Below are 22,731 nucleotides of genomic sequence, written 5' to 3'. Positions count from 1 at the left end.
TCAATACAAATCCCTATCAAAAATCTGGTTCGGGATTCATCAGCTGGTCAAATACGGGCTCCAGAGAGATGCCACGGGGCTCTCCCCCAGTTTACGATTTAATAGAATAAAAAGAAGCATGGATGAAGCAGCAGCTGTGCGAAAGGAACTTGTGAAGAGACCACTTTTGACGACTGGAACAAATGTGCAAAGGAAAAGAAAGCCAGCAAGAAAAGATTTATACACGTACCAGAAAACAGACTCAGCCGGGAAGGCTGGCAGGCATCCGAGCCAGACGCAGCTGCCAGCTCTCGCTTTGGGGGCAGGAACTGGCTGTGTGCTAAGCCTAACACAACATCCCCGAGAGCAGCACCTGCCAAGCGATGCCTAGGCGGCAGCCGCTAGGTGTGTGCGCGGGGGGAAGGGAGTGGGCAGAGGAGGCACACTGGTGGCAGTGGGAGAACTAATGAGCCACAGGAGTAAGATGTGAGAATGTGCTCCCTTCTCTGAACTCCGAGCCATCCAAAGAGATGTGGGTGCCACAAGCCCAGGAACTCCCTTCATGCCAGGCTCCATGAAAAATAAGGTCACATTTCCAGAGCTCTCGATCCTACGTGGAAGGTTGGATCCAAAACACTGCAATTGTAAAACCTTTCTTTTAAAACTGACTTTTAAACCTTGTCTCTCTCTTTTTTTGTATTTTTCATATGTGCGTGTGTGTGTGTGTGCGTATGCGTGCCTGTGAGTGCACCCAGAAGTCATGGTGACCACTGGTGACTGACTGTGTAAGCACCTGGAGGTCATGGCAACCTCTGGTGACCCCTGCTGGGGGCCTGGAGGATATTCAGAGAGATGGCTGAATAAAGCCTGCCCCCATTCCCAACTGCTGGTATTCCAAGGAGGTCTCCCATCCAAACACTTGCCAGAGTCAACCTGGCTTAACTTCCGAGATCAGGCTTGTCTGGGCTATCCAGGTCAGGGCGCCTTTTTAACCATTTCAAAGGGGGTAGCAAAGGCCTTTTGCAATAGCAATGTCATATTTTTCTTATTCTCATTTATTAGATTATTTGACGACCTCTTTTATCTGAATTATTGTATTCACATTTTTATACTGTTGTAAGCCATTTTCAACTGAAAGGATATATAATGTAATATACAAGCATATCCACCCCCACAGGTGCAGATACACACGTACTATTTTCTGAAAGGTCAGACTACTCGTGGTAGAGATTTTTTTCTGTGCCTAGAACCTCAGTTTTCTCCCCGCAGTCATTCACATACAGACTGACGGAGTTTAGAAATACAAACCAATGTTTTAGCTTGCAAACTCTGCCACTTGGCATTCTGTTTGTTTGTAATGTAAGAGCTCTGAGAAACAGCGAGAAACTGGAATGAAATCTGATACACAGACTCACATTAGAATACCAGCTCAAGTGGCACATCTAATGGGGGGGGGAATCCAGTCCAATTCAACACCTCCCTTGAAGGATGGGGTATAGGAATGCATATTGGTCTACATTTTCAGAATCAAGAGTCTGCCTTTGCGCCCCGCCCCCAACCTGCTCAAAAATGTTTAAAAGGGTGGGTAGAAAATATGGGGGAAATATGGTGATAAGTTAGATGTTGGAACACATTTGGCAGGGCCTTTTCAGTGGTGGCAAATTAGAAGAAGAAGAAGAAGAAGAGATTGGATTTATACCCCACCCTTCACTTGGAGTCTCAGAGCGGCTTACAAACTCCTTTCCCTTCCCCTCCCCACAACAGACACCCTGTGAGGTGGGTGGGGCTGAGAGAGCTCTGACACAAACTGCTCTTTTTCAAGGACAGCTGTGCCAGAGCTTGTGACTGACCCAAGGTCACATCAGCAGGTGCAAGTGGAGGAGGGGGGAATCAAACCCGGTTCTCCCAGATTAGAGTCCGCGCACTTAACCACTACACCAAACTGGCTCTAGATAACATCAAACTGGATATGTCCCTATAATGCAATCCTAGTGTATCAGTCTACCCTCCCTTTTCCTTGCCTAGCTGATGCGGTCAGCTTAGTATCTTTGAATTATTGTAAAGAATTTTCCTAAATCTTGAGCAAAATAGCCTGCAGAGATGATTCTTCTTGCATCAATAACTTCATTAGTATGACAAATAGGAAACCCTATTATACAAGCCTTCATTTTATGTTTTTAATAACTCACTGCCTCTTAAGTTACCATTAGTCAATGTCACACTGGAAAGCTATTCCCTAGTCATGAATATTCTGGACTTACAAGATGGCAGGGCAGGGAGCCCTCTGTCCTTTTCCAGTCTTTCCTTGAGATGTTGGCTTGAGCATACATTTTTGACCAGGAGGCTACAGAAACTGAAGTGGCTGGAAACTTTGGAACCAGAATCACTACAACCTGTCGGTGCCATGCCTTAAATAACCTGCTATTGAATCTATATTATTTCTTATTTCCTAAACATAAATGCAATTCTACTGATCTTTAACACACTCGTGCCAATCTTTCTGTAAGAATAAAGGAAGAGGCCAAGAATTCCCTCCCATCCTAGGAGATATGAACCAGTAAGCTACTGCCGCTATTCTCCAGCACTATGGGAGTTAAAAGGAGCTGCGGTGGGTCAAGTAGTTAAGACACTGAACTGCAGGCTGTGGAAAGTCAGTAGTTCAGCAGTTCGAGACCCGGGTGCCGCATGATGGAGTGAGCTCCCATCTCTAGTTCCAGCTCCTGCCAACCTAGCAGTTCGAAAGCAAGAAACTGCAAGTAGATAAATAGGTACCACTTGGGTGGGAAGGTAACAGCATTCCATGCGCCTTGGTGTTTAGTCATGCTGGCCACATGACCATGGAAACGTCTTCGGACAGCTCTGGTTCTTCGGCTTTGAAACGGAGATGAGCACCGCAACCCTAGAGTCGGATTCGACTGGCTTTCGAGCAAGGGAACCTTTACCTTTTTTATGGGAGTTAAAAGATAGCAGAGTATCCTGGAGAAAAACTCCTCCTTTCCCCTTAAGGATGCATCTTCCTGCAACAGAGACAAGAGCTAAGAGGAACATGGCATCCTGCAAGTCAAGTCTGGCAGACTTTTAAAAAGGAGACCTTTACTTAAGCAGTGCTCACACATCCCAAAAAGCACACAAAAAAAGGTGGGAGGGGGAAGTTACAAAACAAAGAAGGCTCAGCAGCAGCTGCAGACTTTCCAAATGGCACATACTGAGAGGAGGCATAGCGGTTCGGGGACACAGTAAACAGGAGTGGAGGAAACCAAGCAAAGAAGAATTCAAACCTAATGCGGCTAGATAAAAAAGTCCCTACCGTGATGAGCCACACGTTCCCAGAAGTCCTTGGCAGCTCAAGCCACATGTTTTTTTGCATGGCTGCACATTACACAGTGTCTGCTGTTTCTGCTGGAAACCATAAAATGCACGTGGAAGTCTGGCAGTTTGGAATGTTTATTGTACCTAGCGAAATGCCCACCCCTTGCCAGGGAATGGGATGTCCCTGGGTATAGGCAGTTGGCATTTTGTCACTCATAAGGCACAGGCCTCCACCTGTTTTGGAGAAGATGGAAGGATGCTCTCCCACACTCTTTTCTTGCCAGAAGATAGAGTTCTTCCATTAGCATTTGACTGCTAGTGCTGGGTAAAAAAGGCAAGGAGGATACTCCAAGCATCCAAGGAGCTGATTTAACTGAATAAAAGTGCATAGAAGGTGAGGGAGATTATCAAAAAATGGGGGAAAGTCATTAAAAAAGGACATTACGTATTCCTTGAAAATTTTGCAAAGAACCCCCCCTCCCTCAAAGGGTTCTGTGCCTCTCCTTCTTACCTTCTCACATACTACTTTTCCCTTTCTTGGAGCTAGCCACGATGCACCAATGCTAACCACAATTGGACCTGTAGCTACTGTGGGGCTTTCTTAAAGGCACAGTCCCACTAGAATTTCTCCTGTAAATGTTTTTTTCAGTCATTTAGAAACATTTTTAAAGGTGTGTGCTCTTTTAAGCAAAGTGGGGTGCTCTAGTTGACTAATTCCTATACTGAGCAAGGGAGCTGGAGTAGGTGACCTCTAAGATCCCTTCTAACTCTGTGTCAAGAAACTGGTCTCCTTCAAGAATTTTTCTGCCTAAGGGTTAGCTTTCTTAACTATAGAAATCGTCACCCCCACCTGGCAGCTTGTTATCAGAAATGTTGCTTAGGCTGGCAGAAGTTATTAACTTGCAGCAGCTGAGAACTGTCATCTAAAGTGGTTGACAGCTTGCAATTTAGAGATCAATCCTAGTAACGGCTTTCTATTGACTTTTCTTTCTGCACTGAGAACTTCAGCCCCACCAAAAAAAATTTGCCCTGCAAGGCTATAGGCCCAACCATAATCAGCTTTAACCAGGCTTTGCAAACAAGTGTCTAACCATGGTGACACACTCTGGCTGAAAGCCAACCATGGTTTACATTAACTTTAATGCCAGTATACTGAACCATGGTTAGCTCTGAAGAAGAAAGTGTAAAAGGGAAGGAGAGGCACACACACTTGTGGCATATTTGGCCGGGTGGCTCAGACTGAGCAGGCTGAAATTAAACTCGGCGAAGACGGAGGTCCTGTGCTTGAGTCGGACCGGACCGGGGTTGGGGCTCCCGCTTCCGACCTTCGATGGGGCACCTTTGGTGCCAATTTCGGAGGTTAGGAGTCTGGGAGTGCTTCTGGACCCCACCTTAACGATGGAGGCCCAGGTGGCAGCCACTGCCAGATCGGCCTTTTATCATCTTCGGCTGGCACGACAGTTGGTTCCTTTCCTCGATTGCAATGACCTAGCTACAGTGATCCATGCGACGGTCACCTCGAGGCTAGACTACTGTAATGCTCTCTACATGGGGTTTGTCACAAATCCAGAACCTGCAGCTGGTGCAGAATGCTGCGGCCAGGCTGTTGGTGAGCGCCCCTAGGTGGGAACACACCTGACCTGTACTGAAAGCGCTGCACTGGCTGCCTATAGCATACCAGATTTGCTTCAAAGGGCTGGTGCTTACCTTTAAAGCCCTACATGGCCAGGGTTCGACATACCTGAGGGACCGCATTTCCCCACATATGCCCCATAGAGCACTTCGGTCGGGGTCACAACACCGGCTGGTGACCCCGGGCACTAAGGAGGCCAGGCTTGCAGCAACAAGGGCCAGGTCCTTTTCAGTGGCGGTTCCTATCTGGTGGAATGAGCTCCCGGAGGAGATCAGGGCCCTGCGGGACCTTTTGCAGTTCCGCAGGGCCTGTAAGATGGAGCTCTTCCGCCAGGCTTTTAAGTAGGAGCCACTACTGCCACTACCACCACCGCTCCACTATAGAGCAACACTGCCGGAGGGCCGAGTAACTTCTATCTACGGCCCTGGCCCTCCCCCTTCTGGTATGCAAGATGTTTTGGATCTTTCTATCCTTGCATCCTGATTGTACTGAATTTTACCTGTTTTATCTTTTTATACTGTATGCACTTTGTGCCTTGTTGTAAGCCGCCCTGAGCCTGCTCGCGGGGAGGGCAGGGTATAAATATAATGAAACAAATAAACAAATAATAAATATTTCTGATCTTGTAGCCACGCACCATAGCATTGGGGGGGGGGGGAAATTAAGAATAGGGTCTTTTAGGACTACCACTGTTTGTTTTGAAAGTAGCCTTGGTTTCCTTTGGAGTGGGAATAGGGAGGCAGAGAAGTCACAGTCTACTTGCAGAAATCCTTCAGCCAGTGGAGATTTTTAGAAGAACCCCAGCAAATATACATATGCATTACTGGACAACTGCCTTTCTGGCAATCCTCTGATCCCTTTTTATATACTCTGTGAACATAAGAAGGTTACTGGGAGGGTATCATGGAATGAGAGAAATTCTTCAATGGCAGCAGCTCTCTAGAATGTTCTGAATCTAGTGGAAGAAAGAACCCACAAGAGGTTGTGCAAAAAGGTTTGGTAAAGAACTTTAATTATTTTGAGCAATCACTTGGATAGTATTTTCAAACCTGCCTTCCTGTGACCTATGAACTCAAAAACCAATAAGGGCTTTTAAGCAACATCCAGAATTTGGAAGAAGAAGAGACAGCCCTCCACTGTGCTACTTAGCACAGCAACTCAACAAGCTCCTTGAGAAGAAAGAATGGAGAGCAGAGAGTCTAACACACAAAGAATTATGCATGGCATTGACTACCAAGATGAGTTGGGAGATGTTTAGTTTGTAAACAAAATGGTACTAGCCCGCCAAGCTCCTCAAAGTCAGAGACAGCCCCCAATGTAGCACTTCACAATCCTAATGGTTCCTGTAGTAATTGAAGGTTGAAAGGTTAATAAGTGTTGTTGTTTCTTACCCATTATACTAAAGCAAGATCTTCAATACTGAGCCCATTTAGAGTCCAGCGACACCTTTAAGACCAACAAAGGTTTATTCAAGGTATGAGCTTTTGTGTGCAAGACACACTTTTTCAAATACATTGGCATGGTAGATGAGGTTCTAAACTAATAGACAGGGACTTAACAGCAAATTAACACGTGACATGTTTTAAGTTGTGCAAAGGAGAGAACTAAATAACAAGTAAAGATTATAAGGTCAACAGTTGTAAAGCAATAAATATGTCAAAATAGCAGATAAATGTCTAGAAGTGTTTTTTTCTAACTGTGGGAAGTAACATAATCTTAACTATCTCATCTCAGGCATGGAGGACACTTAACAGCATATTTTGAGCTGGTTGTAACTTTGTCAGCAGACATTCCAATATTCCTTGCATTCAGTATTCTAATATACTATTCTGAAAAAGAAATATACTAAAATACAGAGGATTTATACTCCTTGATGAGAATACATATGTGAGGACTGAATGAGTTGGCATACAAATCCAATATCCCTGGGGAGGTTTTTGTTCCAAGTGTTGTAATAACTTGTAATCCAGCAATTTCCCTTTCCATTCTGTTCCTGAAGATCCTTTGTAATAAAACAGCTACTTTGAGTTCATCCATTGAATGTCCTGGAAGGTTAAAGTGTTCTCCTACAGGTTTCTCAATCTTGTGATTCAATCATATGCTAACTCATTCAGTCCTCACATATGTATTCTCAACAAGAAGGGCTGTAAACCCTCTGCATTTTAGTGTAATTCTTTTTCAGAATAGTATATTAGAATACTAAATGCAAGGAATATTGAGATGTCTGCTGACAACATTACATCCAGCTCAAAATATGAGCTTAAGTGCCCTCCACACCTGAGGGGAGATAATTAAGATTCTGTTCGATCGTACCTGACCCCGCATCAGCTGCATGGCATTAACCCCGCGATCTCGGACAGATGTTGGAAAAATTGTGGGGGCCGTGGCACCTATATTCATTGCTGGTGGGAGTGTCCCAAGGTCCAGGCCTTCTGGAGAGAAGTCAATGCCCAAATACTTTTAATTACAGGTTGCGCCCTCCAACTACAACCCTCCTTGTTCCTTTTGAATCATTGGAGCCATCCTGCCCCCCAATGGGCTTATGAAAGAGTTGATAGAATTGTGTCTTGCGGCCGCTAGGAATGTTATTGCATTTCATTGGAAATCCAAGAAGACGCTGCTATTGAGTGACTGGTTCCTGAAATTGTGGGACTTCTTTTTACAGGACAAAGTTTCCACTAGCATCCTAATTTAATAAAAAATTTAAAAAATAATAATAATTAAGATTCTGTTACTTCCCACAATTGGAAAAAACAGCTTTAGACATTTAGCTGCTAGTTTAACATATTTTCCTGCCAACCTAGCAGTTCGAAAGCAAGAAATTGCAAGTAGATAAATAGGTACCACTTTGATGGGAAGGTAACAGCGTTCCGTGCACCTTGGTGTTTTGTCATGCTGGCCACATGACCATGGAAACGTCTTCGGACAGCGCTGGCTCTTCGGCTTGGAAACGGAGATGAGCACCGCAACCCTAGAGTCAGATTTGACTGGCTTTTGACCAAGGGAGAGCTTTACCTTTACCTTAACATATTTATTGCTTTACAACTGTTGACCTTATAACCTTGTTATTTAGTTTTTCACTTTGCATAACTTAAACATCATCATGTTACACGTTAATTTACTGTTAAGCCCCTACCTGTAAGTTTAGAACCTCATCTACCATTCCAATGTATTTGAAAAGGTGTGCCTTGTACACGAAAGCTAATACCTTGAATAAACCTGTGTTGGTCTTAAAGGTGCCACTGGACTCTAAATATGTTCTACTGCTTCAGACCAACACAGCTGACCATCCAAATACTGAGTCCAGTTACAGTTTTCCACAAGCAGAGAGCAGGTAGCACTGATGTACACAACACCAAGCTGTCCTTACTGGGAAAACCACCCACATTTTACTTGTATATGAGGCCATCTCCAATTCCCCAGGGGGAAAAAAAGGGGGGGAAAAACAATGCCATCTATTTGCTTTATTGATTTTCGTTTGCAGGCCACAACTGACGCATTTGTGATAATAGGATTACAAAACTGCACTTAAAAGCGTAGCAGCCGTACCCAAACTTGAACGCGATTTCCGAGGAACTCTTAATTATAAACGATTTTTATAAACTGAAGGCAGCAGATAATAAAAATTTACCATGAAATGTCACAAGACCTTTCTATCTACAGCCACACTTTCCAATTTTTAATCATTTTCCTAAGATGGCAAACTTTAGACATTCTGTTCTACATATTGTTCCATCCTCTAATTCAGACCAATTCATCAAGGAAGGCTGTTGACAGCACTTTTAAAATGTCAGTAGTATTCGACAACACTTTAATTTTCAGTTTCCAAACTATGCCACTAATTCCACTTAAGATATATTTATGATATTATTCGATTGATTAGTTGAGCAGGCATCTGTTAACCCACTGCACAAATTATTCCTAGAGAACATACTGACACAGTGAAGTCATGCATATGAAATCCTGAATTCATCACAAAGTGAGAGAACAGAATGTGCAAAAGGCATTAAAATATCTGGCATAAACATACAGGTGAAACAAGAGAGAGAGAAAAAAAAAGATGGGAATGACAAAAATTAGGAAACAGAGGAATAGGGGAAGCCAATGCAGACAATAAAGCATAATGTGTTATGCTTACTGCATCTCACCCCTTTTGGGAGGTGGACCACCAATTTATGCCAGCAGAAGCCTCCTGATAGTCTTCCAAGACAGCTTTTGCAAAGAGCATTCTGTTTTTGGTCTAGCCAGGCCGGCAACCAAGCCAAATGGAGCCGCTACACAAAGCAGCCTCCCTGGAGGGCAGCAACAGAGATTTTTTTTTTTCAAAAAGCACTTAATGAGCCAAAACACACCTTATGGATCGCTTTGAGCTTAACAAATCATGCTTGGCAGATCTGGTCTGTGCTGAGATTACAAAAGCATAGTACCAACAGTGTATAGCCGTACTTTTGCACCACCAAGCTGCAGCACACACCGAGTGAGCCCACCCAACCATTTGGTGCCATTTTTTTAAATTGCTGCTTGCAGTGAGGCTGGCCGCAACCAGATCACTCTGCCATTGCTATGATTGTTGCCACATCAAAAACCTTCCACAACCCTTCTCACCAGCAGTAGTCGAATCAGTGGGTGTGGCCACGGGCACTGCCTCCTAAGGAACTACACATCCCTTTTTTTAAAAAAAATACCTTTCTGTCCTGATGCAGCAGAACGTTTTGAGGAGCACCGCTGTTAGATCGCACTAACAAAGGACTCTTAGAGTGATTCAGCAAGTGATTCAGCTTTATTGGAAGTAACGAACAAGCACTCAACTCAGTAAGAAACCAGAACAGAAAACAGTGGGAGCTTATGCTCCTTTTAAACATAACCGGGCTAATGTAGCCACGCCTATTTACAAATAACAACCAATGAGATTGCTAGGATAAAGACCAATGGGAGTCTTGCCCTCCTCGGGAATGGTATCGTTCTGATTGGAGCTGGTGGCGCCTCCGCCGGATCGGCTGCTGTGCTCTGCTCGCTTTCTTCCGAGTCCGAAGTGTGGATGTCCGCAGGGCTGCCTACCTGCTCTAACATCCCATCCTCGTCGCCAATTGTTAGATCGCACTAACAAAGGACTCTTAGAGTGATTCAGCAAGTGATTCAGCTTTATTGGAAGTAACGAACAAGCACTCAACTCAGTAAGAAACCAGAACAGAAAACAGTGGGAGCTTATGCTCCTTTTAAACATAACCGGGCTAATGTAGCCACGCCTATTTACAAATAACAACCAATGAGATTGCTAGGATAAAGACCAATGGGAGTCTTGCCCTCCTCGGGAATGGTATCGTTCTGATTGGTCGCTGTTACGAAGCGACCAATAGGAAGTTCGCTCAGAGGAGCCCTGGTCTGGCTTGAAGCTTAACATGGGAGTCCTATGAGGTGCTTCATGTAATCATTTCAATACATTACAACCGCCATCTTAAATAGTCACCTTATATCCACGGTATGAATGACAGGCTTAAGTCTTCTCCTCAAAGCAAAGTTGACAAGAGGCGCTCCAGGCCACTGCTGCAACCTGGAATTCCATGCATCTTAATGACAGCTACAAGTTGCCATGAGATGGATGGAGGCCCATCCACGATCATTCACTCTGCACCGCCTGGATTCATTACTCTTGATTAGCTCACTCGTATTCCCTAGACATAAGCAGGCACTAAGTGAACACTGAGACTGTGGGTCAACAAAAAACACTGGACATCAGGCCTCCCTAGAATCTTGCCCTGTAGCTGTGTGCACTCACTGAATCCAAGAGAGGAGACTGGATGAACTCAGCTAAGAACAAGCACAATTAGTCCAAAGCAGTTTTGTGACTCACTCGTGTCATCTAAGAATAACCTAATCTATAAAGTGGCTGAATTCACTGCGATTCACATCCAGTGCTGATGTAACATGAGCCTCCTGGAAACCATGGTTTGCAAATAGGGACTCAAGCTCAGGAATAGGGCTCGTCCTTGCTTCTTCCTTCTGTATCTCTTGCAGACTGCATCCCTTTGGTTTAAATATTGCAGGTGCTCATCACAATTAATGATAAGGGAGTTCCCTTAATCACTGTTTGCAAGCCCACATTAGCTCACAGTTCGCAAACCACAGTTATCCAGGAAGCCAGAATCAGGAATATAAGAACCGGGAAGAATTTAAAAAAAAATAGAAGGCTTGGACATATATGGGGATTTTTACTCTGGACAAACTAACAGACTACAATGACCAATTTTCTCAGCTGAGGTCTAGGTATGGCTTGTCAACCTCTGCTGAATGGCAGTATTTACAACTGCAACATCTGGTGGTAACTAAATATGGCCCCGAAGCACTAAATGTTTCAAACTCTCTTACTCTTGAAGACTCTCATTGAATCAATGCAGAAAAGGAAACCTACAATACTTGTTTATAAATATTTGATGTCAGTTAATAAAGCTGATGTGCAAAGTCTCAGGAATTAATAGAATAAGGAGCCAGACTGCCCTATTTTGCCAATCGGATATGGCCTAAACTTTATACTTTCTGTGTTTCTGTGATTCTCAAGTTGTGGCTTGTTCAGCAAAAAAAATATTTATTATTTTATTTATTAGATTTTTACCCCACCCTCCCAGCAAGGCCGGCTGTTTAGGATATACTGGACACAAAGGCATCTTTTTGGTAAAGAACTAAGTAAAGTGTCTCATTGCTGGAACTTACAAGATGCATCTTTTAAACATATGCTATCCAGTTATTTGGTCTGTTTAGGAGGAAGTAATCACTCATACAAATTTTGTATGAGAATATTCATAGATCTTTGAGGATGCTTACATACTTTTAAACGATTTGCCTGTCTCCTGGAGACTGATAGTCAATTAAAATGGACCCTCTGTGCCCTTAACTGTTGTTAAAAGACCAATATTATAACACTACAAAGATAAATCAGAAATCAGTTGGTCAAACCAAGCTGATGTGAGAATACCATCAGGACGATCACCTAAGTAGAGCTTTAATTTTAGCTAGGAATCTCTGCTCTTGCACTATAATTGCTTCCAGCACTTTAGGAAAATGGATAATTGTATTTATATATTTATTTTCTGAAAGCCACCCTGAGCCTGCCTTGGCGGGGAGGGCAGGGTATAAATCGAACTAATAAATAAATAAATGCCTCACCCCCTGTCATCCAATGGACTGAGTGCCTTACACCCGTATCAACATTTGAACGTAAGGCATATGGATGACAATTGCACATGGACATATTTTTAGATATTTGGAAACCTTTTATATATGCTTATCTGTGGACTTGCCACCAGCGTTATATATTTTTTTTTATTTCCTGTTAGGAGGTTGCAATTAAAAATTAAAAATTTAGAATTGTATATGTGGCTCACATCTGCTTTAGTAGCCCTGATGGGGTACAAATTTTAGGTAGGGTACAAGTTTTAAAAATAAATAGATGAATGTGTAGGGGCAGTTCAGACTGCTTTTAAAAAGAACAATACCAGTACAACTCATTCATTTCAGGTCAGTATTGTAAAAAATCACTATGGGCTTGGATCCTAAGAACATGTTCAGTGAGCAATGGTTAGTCTCTGTCACAGAGCACTCTTCCTCTTGCACAAACACTTCCACTTGTGCAAGATCAAAAAGAAGTGCTAGCGGAAGAGGAAGTGTCCTCCATAGCAAAGTCTAACTAGCGCGCACTGAACTTGTTCATAGGATCTGTGCTGCCCCCAGTCAGTGTTAACTGTAGGTAATAGTAGTTTAGTAAGACTGCTGTGTATCTTTAAGAGTAGTTGCCCCTGGGAATTGTAGTTCTCAGTTAGGTGTTCCAAAAAGCATCCCTCTGACTGGCTCATTAGCGTAATTTCCTGAGCTCAGAGGCACGAAGATAGGAATTTTTATTGTTCTTTTCAATTTCTTTGTTTATCTATCCTTACCGCAAGGAGGGGGGAAACCATCTCTTTCTCAGCATGGCTATAGAATTGATCTGAATCACAAAATGTAACTTTTCCATCCACCCATCAGCTTTTACCATGAGTAATGATCTTTTGAATGCATGTGGAGTGAAATAAAGATGATTTAAGTCTCTTCAGTGGTCGTGCATTTGCTCACACCTAGAAAGCGCTGGGCTCAGCCGGAGCTAGCGCCGGGCAGGAATAGGATCCAAGACACATTCCTTATGTGAATGTCTGAAAATCAGGCATTTATGAAACATAACACTTCATAGCTAACCATGGTGATTCCTTTGTAACTACAGCCTATACAACTGAGCCAATATTTTTACTTTTCTTCAGTCTTCAGCAGAGACAGGGATCCACAAAAGGTTGAACAGGGGTGAAGGACTCCTCCAACATTTTGTTAAAGCAAGGAACTGTGTACATACTCTGAAGAACCTGCTGCAGCCTAGGTAAAGTATACTTAGCTGAGATAGTTCAACTGTATTGCTTTTTATTTTGGAATTCTGTGCACTGTGTTCTTGTGTGGTCTTTTCCTCTATGTTCTTGTTCTGTCCTTTTCCCACACCCTTTTTAACCCAACCAACCTTTTGCCTTTCCCCCTCTATCTTTTATAATAAACTGTGTTTTATAAAGACTTTTTTTTTTTGGTACAACCTATTTCTCTGGGATATTTCTCTGAATCGCTTCCCTATGTGCTAGAATGCTACATAGTGGGTTATAAGGCATTTTCTAGGGTTTCTACCTTGTCACTACGTTATTGCTCTAGCATTCCGCTAGAAGGATACTTTCATAGCAGGTTAGCCTAGATGTCCTCAGGAGATCCCTGAGTGGTGACAGTTGGTTATCAGGGTGCTCACCAGGGAACCCTTGATCTAAATGAGTTTCCCAACAAAGAAAGACACCATTCCCCCCAATATCTGAATGCAATTTAAGATCATTAAGTCTTTGGTCCATAAGATGCTCCCTTGGTCAACCACTGTACTGTTAAAGCATTCTGGTAAACAGAGCCAAAGAACAGCCTGAAATTATAGTATGTCAGCACAGAAGCCTTTGGGAGCAAAGTATGTAGGGCAGAAGTATAAAAATTAATGTATTACACTGATTATGTTCTTTTAAAATGCAGTGATTACTTCATGAATATAAAAAAGTAGTATTTTAGACTTCAGCTTCTGTCAATGGTGATTAACTCTGTACCGCTGATTAAAAGTGTAATGCAAGGAAACTTCACAGCAACTCAAGTATTACTAGACAATATTGCTAAAAATCAACCATTAATAGCATTACTAGTATATCATAACAAAAAAAGCCCCACCAGACCCAAGAATCTAAGATAAACTAGAAATATTTCCACAGTAGCCATAGTGATCACTGTTCTGATCACTACTGTGAAAACACAGTATGAAATCTAAAGGAATTCAGAATTCGGGAATATCTGTTTTATCTTGCCTTATGATTCCCCGAAGCATTCTTTGGCCATGGTATAGATCTACGTGTGTGTATGTGCTATTAAGTCATAACCAATTTATGGCAACCCCAGGAAGGGGTTTTCAAGGCAAGTGAGAAGCAGAGATGGTTTGCCATTACCTTTCTCCAATATGGATCTAGTGACATACAAACAGCTGCACACCACTTGCATGCCACAGTTTGTGGCTCCCGGTGTACATGTGCATCTGCCTCAGATGCGCACACATAATCTTAATTCCACCATGGACTTTCCTTGTTGATTTGGGATACATTTGTAGAATCTCTGAGGCTTGCCTCAGATCCACACTTTATGGATCTCCTCTCATGGCCATCCTCTCAACCACCACCACCACAAGTGGCTCTTTTGCAGTCAACCTGTGATGAAAATTCACGTGAATGGTTCAGAACGCAAGCCTGAATCCACTGGAGCTTTCCCACAAACTGAACGATTTCCACCTGCAGAAGCCAACTCTCTCTCCTCCCTGCTCCTGTGGAAGCCCAAAATGCCCCCGTTCCTTGGGTAGAAACAGTTCCATTTACAGAAATACTCTGGTGAATCCAAGCCAGAATTCAGAACAAGCTAGCACTAATTCAGTATACGCTATTTTTAGACAGCAACATGTCAATTTCACACAGCAAAAGCAGTTACAGTTTGCATGGGATTGGATCCAAAAGTGTAGTATCACTTCTGCTGAAGGAGGAGATTTTTTTCCTGATTGCTCCTCCTATTGGAGGCTCCCATTTTGCCCCGCATGCTGAGGGTCACCTTACCCCACAGAACAGAATTTCAGGGAGTCTGGAGGTCTGCAGCAGGAGGAAGAGGCACAGAAGCCACTAACCTGGAAGTGCCAGATAATGTATAAAAATCTGCAAAAAATGCATTTTTGAAGAAGAAAAAGAAGATGAATAGGAGGAGATTGGATTTATACCCCGCCCTTCACTTGGAGTCTCAGAGCAGCTTACAATCTCCTTCCCTTTCTCTCCCCCAAGAGACACCCTGTGAGGCAGGTGGGGCTGAGAGGGCTCTGACAGAAACTGCTCTTGAGAGAACAGCTCTGAGAGAACTTTGACTGACCCAAGGTCACCCAGCAGCCTTCCTGTGGAGGAGTGCGGAATCAAACCCAGTTCTCCAGATTAGAGTCCACCGCTCTTAATCACTACACCAAACTGGAACAAAACGTGGGCTATTATGGCCAAAACTGCAACTGTCCTTAAGTGCAAACATAGCCCTTATACTTATTTATTTAAAATATTTGTAAGCTCACCTTTCACCTGAACACCTCAGGGAAAACTGATCTACATTGATTTCAAAAGAATACCACTGTTTGTATGTGTGCTAAAAGAACAAATTGTTTGACATTAGCCCTTAAGGTGCCACAAGAAACGTTTTGTTGATCTTTATTAAGCAATATTATAAACACAATCTCCAAACAGAATAATCTAAATGAAATACAGCAAGTTTTCTAAACTTTCAATGTGCCATTGTATTTTTTCTCTTTCACCTAAGCACAAACAGGTGACTGTGATACGTTTAAAAGAACAAAACTGATGACACAGCATTAAAATCTGGATAATGTGCACTATTATAAAGTTGATTCAAATCAATGAGATTTGCATCAAGCAAATAAGCTCAGGACATGAGCATAAATTTGGGAGCCAGAGTGGGTTTCATTCAAAGTGTTGTTATATGTATTGGATCCAGCAGAACATTTCTGCTGATGAAAAGTGGGAAAGATTTTTGCTGACTCCCCCTTCAAATGTACGCCTCACACTCCCACTTCATTCTGCTCCTGGCAAGGGGATCTCCTGCCATCCCTCCCCCCAATCACTGGGGCTAGCAGCAGGAAAGGGAAGGTGAGGAAAGCTACCCCATTGACAGAAATCCAGTCTGTCAGCAAATATTTTCAGTAGAATCTGAGCCATTTTGCTTACATGAGGAGGAAAAAATGTTTGAAAAAATTCACCTTGACTATGCCACGGATGTGCATCTTTGCTATCATCTCTGCTGTGTAGAGAAACATCAGTAAAGTGTCTAGAGCAAACGTCACATACTGAAGCGGAGGATAATGCTCGAAGGTCTTCGGGGTGTTCATGCAAACAGAAATGACGCTGATGATGGCACAGATGCGTAGTAAAGAATGGACCCACTGAGGAACAAAGAGGCAGGAATCAGGTTATCATCAGAAGTTAAAAATATGCCACGGTTAACTGTTCTTTTTAATGAGCTCTTATGACCTACATTTTTTGGGGGAAACAGGAAATTGGTATTTCTCCTCAGGTATGCTCGTTTCAGCACTGTAAACAATTATTCAAGGGAGGGGGCAATTATACATTTTTCTGTCAGGCCACTCCTCCTTGCCAGTTCACCACCGCCTGCCAATGCAGACAAAAATAATTTTTAAACAAACTAACAAAAATGTGGACCTAGTATCTTTGACAGACTAAACTTAGGGGTCCCCAACCGTTTTGAGCCTGTGGGCGCATTTGGAATTCTGACACAGAGCATGGGCACAACCACGAAAAGATGGCCACAGGAGGAGTCACACGCACAGAGGAAGCCCAAGTGCATGGCAGAAGGGTAATTTAAATGCCCTGGGGAAGAGGAGTGAGGGAATAAAACCAACACTGTGGTGGCAGGAGCCACTGAAACAACGTTATTTTACACTGCACAGCCAATCAGATCTCCAGTGGCCACTCAGAAGCCCTGCTGGGCAAGAGCCCCACGTGGCCCCCTCCCACTTTCTAAAAAAAACCCCTTGGTGGGCACCAGGAAAGGTGTTGGTGGGCACTGTGGCAGCCAAGGGCACTCTGTGGAGGACCCCAGGTCTAAACTTTCCCAACTATTCCACTATTTTCTTTTTGTTAATTCCTGATGATTTGCAATCTATTTCTCAATTCAGTCTATTTGGTAACCACAAAGGTATTTACAGTATTAACCATCAAAAATTATTTCTAGACTGTTAGAATATAAATACTTGTTAGAAAACAGTACTTGAGCCTTTATAACTCATTTTGATCACTGTTCTGTTACCTTATTCTTTGTAAAAATCTTATTTCTAAGCCTCCACTTTTGGGCTGTTTGAGAATGATCAGGGATATGAACTAGGCCTACCAGGGCTATTTTTGGGGCAGGAACGCACAGGAACGGAGTTCCGGCTGGCTCCCAAGTTGGCCACGCCCAGCAGGAACTCATTAGCATAATAGGCCACACCCAACAGCAGGAACTTATTAGGATTGGCTACATTAGGGATGTGTGGCCTAACATGCAAAGGGGTTCTTGCTACAAAAAAAAGCCCTGGGTTTTGACAACAAACAAGGTGAACAGAATAAGAGGCAAAAGGCTGGATGACCTAACTTCTGGTAACATGGTGGTGTGGCCTAATATGTTCATGAGCTGTGTTGTCGGGTGTGTGGCCTAATATGCTAATGAGTTTCTGCTGTTGGGTGTGGCCTATTATGCTAATGAGTTCCTGCTGGGCTTTTTCTACCAAAAAAGCCCTGAGGCCTACCAATCTCTCTCTCAGGGCTGCCAATCACAGGATGGGAAATTCCTGGAGATTTGGGGGTGAAACCTGGGGAGGGCAGGGTTTAGGGAGGGACCACAGCACATGGCACACAGTTTACCCCTCCAAGCAGCCATTTTCTCTGGAGAACTGATCTCTGTAGTCTGGGGATCAATTTTCTGGAAGATTTCCAGGCCTCATCTCTGGAGGTTAGCAACTCTACTCTCCCGCCTAGCTACAGTCTATCAGGTATTCATTTCTCCTTCCCAATATGGAAGGCTTCAAAAATGCTCACAAACAGATCCAAAAATCATTACCTTTGTATCATAAAAGCCAGATTTTAAAAAATAAGTTGAAAACTGCAGGCATGATCCAGCTACTTTTACGAATTTACAAAATCTATATCCTGCCTTCACTACAGCCAACAAAATGGCTAACAAATTAAAGGGTATATAATAAAATCACTTTTTTCCGTGGGATGTCAGGTTGCAACCAACTTATGGCAAACCCTGTAGGGTGTTCAACCACAAGAGGTGATTTACCATTGCCTGTCTCTGCACAGTGACCCCTGGCATTCCTTGCTGGTCTGCCATTCAAATACTAACTATGGCCAACCCTGTTTAGCTTCCAAGATCTGATGAGACTGGCCTATCCTGGTCAGGGCAAAACCACATTTTAAGACCATAAAAATAACACACACACCCCAACACACATCATTAAAACAATTAAATACAGAGCCAAAAACATTTAAACAGCAATTAAACCATTTTGATTCAATGCGACAGAAATTTATGTGCATCCTTCCCAGGTGTTTCAAAGTATGTTCTTCCTATTTCCATGAAAGCACTCTCTGTCTTGGAACAAAATTCCAACTTAATTTGAATAAGTCATTCATGGGGCTCTCTCAGATGGCTTTTTAATCACTCTCCCCCGGCCCAGCTGAGGAGAAACAGGGAAGTGGGTGTTCCCTTTACCTAATCCCTGACTCCTCCCAGAACGAAAACATGATTGATCTTTTCCATATTGTTACACTAGTATAGCAAATCAGACTGAAAAAAAGCTTAGCTTTATCACACTCTTATGTTTTTGCTTTCTCCTTAAAAGTAGGGATGCCAGCCTCCAGGTGGGACCTCATCTCCAGACTAGAGAGATCAGTTCTGCTGGAGAAAATGGATGCTTTGGAGGGTGAACTCTATGGCATTGCACCCACTGAGGTCCCTGTCCTTCCCAGGCTCGATCCGCAAATCTCCAGGAGTTTCCCCACCTGGTTCTGGCACCCTATTTAAAAGTGTTTTAAAGATAACCAACTTACAGGTTTGTTAATCCACAGGATATCAGCATTGTCTGATAAAGATTCATCAGGACCGAAGTCTGTCACTGGCTGGGCCTCCACCCGAGAACTCTGTTTTCTTTTAAGCATGATGAATTAGCTTTGATAGTTCAAAACCCTGAAGCCCCCTGAAAAAAACCAGAAAAAAATAGAAATTATTACAGTAAACAAAAATAATCATTAATTCCTGGACTCGTTTTAAAATATTTGAACATTCTCTCCCATTACAATACGCTAGCAAGACTCCATCCCACATCAAGAGGACATTCCACTTCTCTCTTCTCCTACCAGCTGAGGTATATTCTCCACACTGTGCAAATCAGAGATAAAAATTCATTTGAGTATGTTGGGTATTGCTTAATATGTAAGAAGGGACTCTCATTTTTATGGCTGAATCAAAATATCACTCTTTTGGCTTATTTTTAGTAGCAAATAACAACATTAACAGGGGGGAAATAGCCGATGGAAACACAAGGAAGGCTTTCAAAGGCCATTCAAGGGAAAAACAAGGCTGTGAAAGCAACGATAACACATATTCAGCTGGCAGGAATTAAAATCAAAGTAACACAAGTCAGAATCATTTCTTAAGAAGTCCAAGGCAACAAGAAGAGGTAGCTACAATGCCCTTCTCTCACCTGCCCCATGAGTGTGACCTCTGAATTTTGTTTTTATCAACAATCCTGTCGTCAGTCATGGTGTTCTTCTCACCTTCCAGACAAGGATGCTGAATTATTTCATGTTTTTCCCCTAGCCACAAAGGATATACATTAACAGGTACTGTTTGAAGAGGGTGGCAATGTGCCCTGACATACTTGTGACATGAAGATTAAACAGCCGATGAGCACAATAAGTAAGTGTCACTGAGCTCTAATCTAGTCCCTGATGAAAATTTCCCAGCTGTCATTTGTGGGAGTGAGAGTCCAAGCCGTTTCACACACTACATAGCAGGAAACCTGAATTTGCAATTATGTATGTTTATCAGGGAGCTGCATCCAGACCTGGCCTTTGGATGGTACATCTGCTCCCAAATACATGCTTGTCTCATCTACACAGGATATACTTTAGGTGCACAAAGGAATATATTAAAAAAAAACATTTAGCATCCCTCCATTCCCCATTCACTATTCCTATTTTGGTCTTCAAGGTGGAGGTGGCAGTCATGTGTACCAGGCAGCTTTATGAATTTTATCTATCTCACAGAACAAAGCAGGTCATCCATGAACTCTGGCCTACCAGGTGCCAATTTTTGCAGTCCCAAGGAGGCAGCAAAAAGGGACATTTATTAAGCTGACGATAGGATGCTATTGGTGGCGGGTGGTTTGCATTTAGAATAGTGGGTCACAGGTTGTTCAGGCCAAAATGACAGGATCCAGCTAATATCCTACCCAAACATAGGTCTCGAGGTAATGATAAAGCTGGAAATAGAAGATACTGGAAAGTGATGACTGAAATACACTAAATCAGGTCACCAGGGCTCATGCCAACAGCTTTCCTCGTGCCCCCCAAGTGTTTTTAGAATGGATGGAACCAAGTGGGCCTCTTTCCCAGCAGGGCTTCTGACTGGCCACTGGAGATTCAGTGAGCTGTACAGATTAAAATAACATTGTTTCAGTGACAGCTGCCACCAGTGTGTTGGTTTCCTTCTCTCACACCTCTTCCCTGGTGTATTTTTAAAATTACCTCACTTCTATCCTGCACTTGGGCTTCCTGTGTGTGGCTGGCCCAGCCTCCTACAGCAGCCATTTTGTGGCTAGCTCCATCTCCTGTGGCAGCCATTTTGCAGTTGCACACACCACCCTGTGTCAGAATTCCAAAGGCTTAAAAAGGCTGAGGAGCCCCGCACTAGATATTACTGGTCTGCTGACCCAGGCAGAAAAGGTCATACTGTTACTATTTGTACACTGTTTGGCCTCATACTGCCTGCCACCTGCCAGGTTCAGAGCAGTATAATCTTGCTTTTTTTCTGCATTTGAACAGGCTTCCATGGCTTGAAACAAAATTCCACATAGGTCCCTAACTCATGGTGTTCTTCTCACCTTCCAGACAAGGATGCTGAATTATTTCATGTTTTTCCCCTAGCCCAGAGAGGCAGCATGTTTATAGTTTTGGACTAGAATCTGTGAGGCTCAAATCTCCCCTCTGCCATTGAAGTTCACTAGGTGACCTTGGGCCAGTTACTCTCAGCCTAAAGCTACCTCACAGAGTTGTTATTGTGAGGTAAGATGGAGGAGGTAAGAACTATACTGTAAACCATTCTGGGTTTCCATTGGCCAGAAAGTGGGATCTACATATCTACATAAATAAAATAAACCCAAGAACCCCTGGAACCTCACAATTTAAAAGCCTTGTGGAATCAAGAAAGGTTTAATCCTTTCAAAGGCCCACAAAATGTGTTTGTGACTGACACTTCAGGAAATGGCTTGACATTTTCATTGCCAGTAATCAGTTCTCATGGAAGCTGCAGAACAAACAAAGAGAAGGGTAGAAAAGGAAAAGAGATAAAGGATAAGGCAAGAAATGAAAGAGCAGGGCTGTGAAGACACCCATTCAAAAGGTAGAAGCCCTAGGAAATCAGCAAGCAGGAATTTCTGAGAATATTTTATCATTATGCAGGTCTATATAGATGGCACTAAGGTAATAAGCAAATAAAAGATAATTATACCAAAAGGGCATATGCCGCCTTTGGTCTTTGTGCAAATCTCATTTTAATCCAGCGAGAATGCTACTGTGGAGTGGGGGACCATATGGCAACCTCACTCGATTCTCTCTCGGGCTAACTTGAAATAAACACATATTCTGTTATCTGAGTGAGCTAGGCAGCTCTGATAAGCAGCCACAAAAAAAAATTATTTTTTTTAAAAAAGGCACTGTGATTTGGTTTTAAACACACACACAACACAACCCAGGCAAAGGACTGTGTGCTACTATATGGGCAGCTAAAGGTGATTCAAGTCACGTGAGCTGGTGGAATGCACCTGACTCCAATGGAACACACCAGTCCAAAGCCACACACAGTGGTAGGACACGACACATTTAAAGCAGTTTTAAAACTTGCTATTTTCAGCATGTCTCTCTGGTGAAGATCAACGTCTTCAGTTAACCAACCTAGCACCTATCTTTACGTTCCCCTGGGGTCAGGGGACATTCGAGTACTACCTATACCCCCTCCTGATGTACTGTCTGATCGCAGACACACAGCACGGGGTCAAAGGGTGCGGGCTGCATTGATGACTGTGGTTTGTAACAATGAATAAAGAGCAGGCTCCTTTTGCCTTCTTGTTTAGCAATTTAAAAAAATCAAAAAAAATCTTTACGTTCATTTCCACACCTCACCATCAGCCTTTGGGATCTCTCCATGTGACTTTTCATCACTTTGGGTGGTAGCCTAGAAATACTCTGTGGACTAAGCCCCACAGAATAAAACGGGACCTACTTCTGTACAGACCTGCTTAGGGTGGCTCCCAAGGTTACTGAATGTTATGTTCTAAATTATGTTTAAGCTGCAGTAGTCCGGTTTTCTCTGTTGGGATTGGCTCCAGTGTTCCCTCTAAGCTGAGTTAGTGT

The 22,731-nt window shown here is 43.0% G+C and overlaps 1 protein-coding gene across 1 annotated transcript in view; it reads right to left on the bottom strand.

The window, feature by feature from the left end:
• The window catches only part of LOC107120486 (sodium leak channel non-selective protein-like), a gene marked incomplete at its 3' end in the record, with an annotated part of 128,571 nt that extends 109,314 nt beyond the window's left edge, over nt 1-19,257 (bottom strand). Inside the window, exons 1-2 of the mRNA XM_015423196.1 lie at nt 19,150-19,257; nt 16,299-16,481 (exon numbers count right to left, since the gene is read on the bottom strand). Of these exons, the coding sequence (XP_015278682.1) occupies nt 16,299-16,481; nt 19,150-19,257 (291 nt within the window). The remainder of the gene's footprint in view (nt 1-16,298; nt 16,482-19,149) is intronic.
• Nucleotides 19,258-22,731: the final 3,474 nt, after the last annotated feature.

Source organism: Gekko japonicus, unplaced genomic scaffold, assembly GCF_001447785.1.
Source record: "Gekko japonicus isolate JY-2015 unplaced genomic scaffold, Gekko_japonicus_V1.1 scaffold808, whole genome shotgun sequence".
NCBI classification, from domain to species: Eukaryota; Metazoa; Chordata; class Lepidosauria; order Squamata; family Gekkonidae; genus Gekko; species Gekko japonicus.
This window is presented reverse-complemented; position numbering and strand designations above follow the sequence as displayed.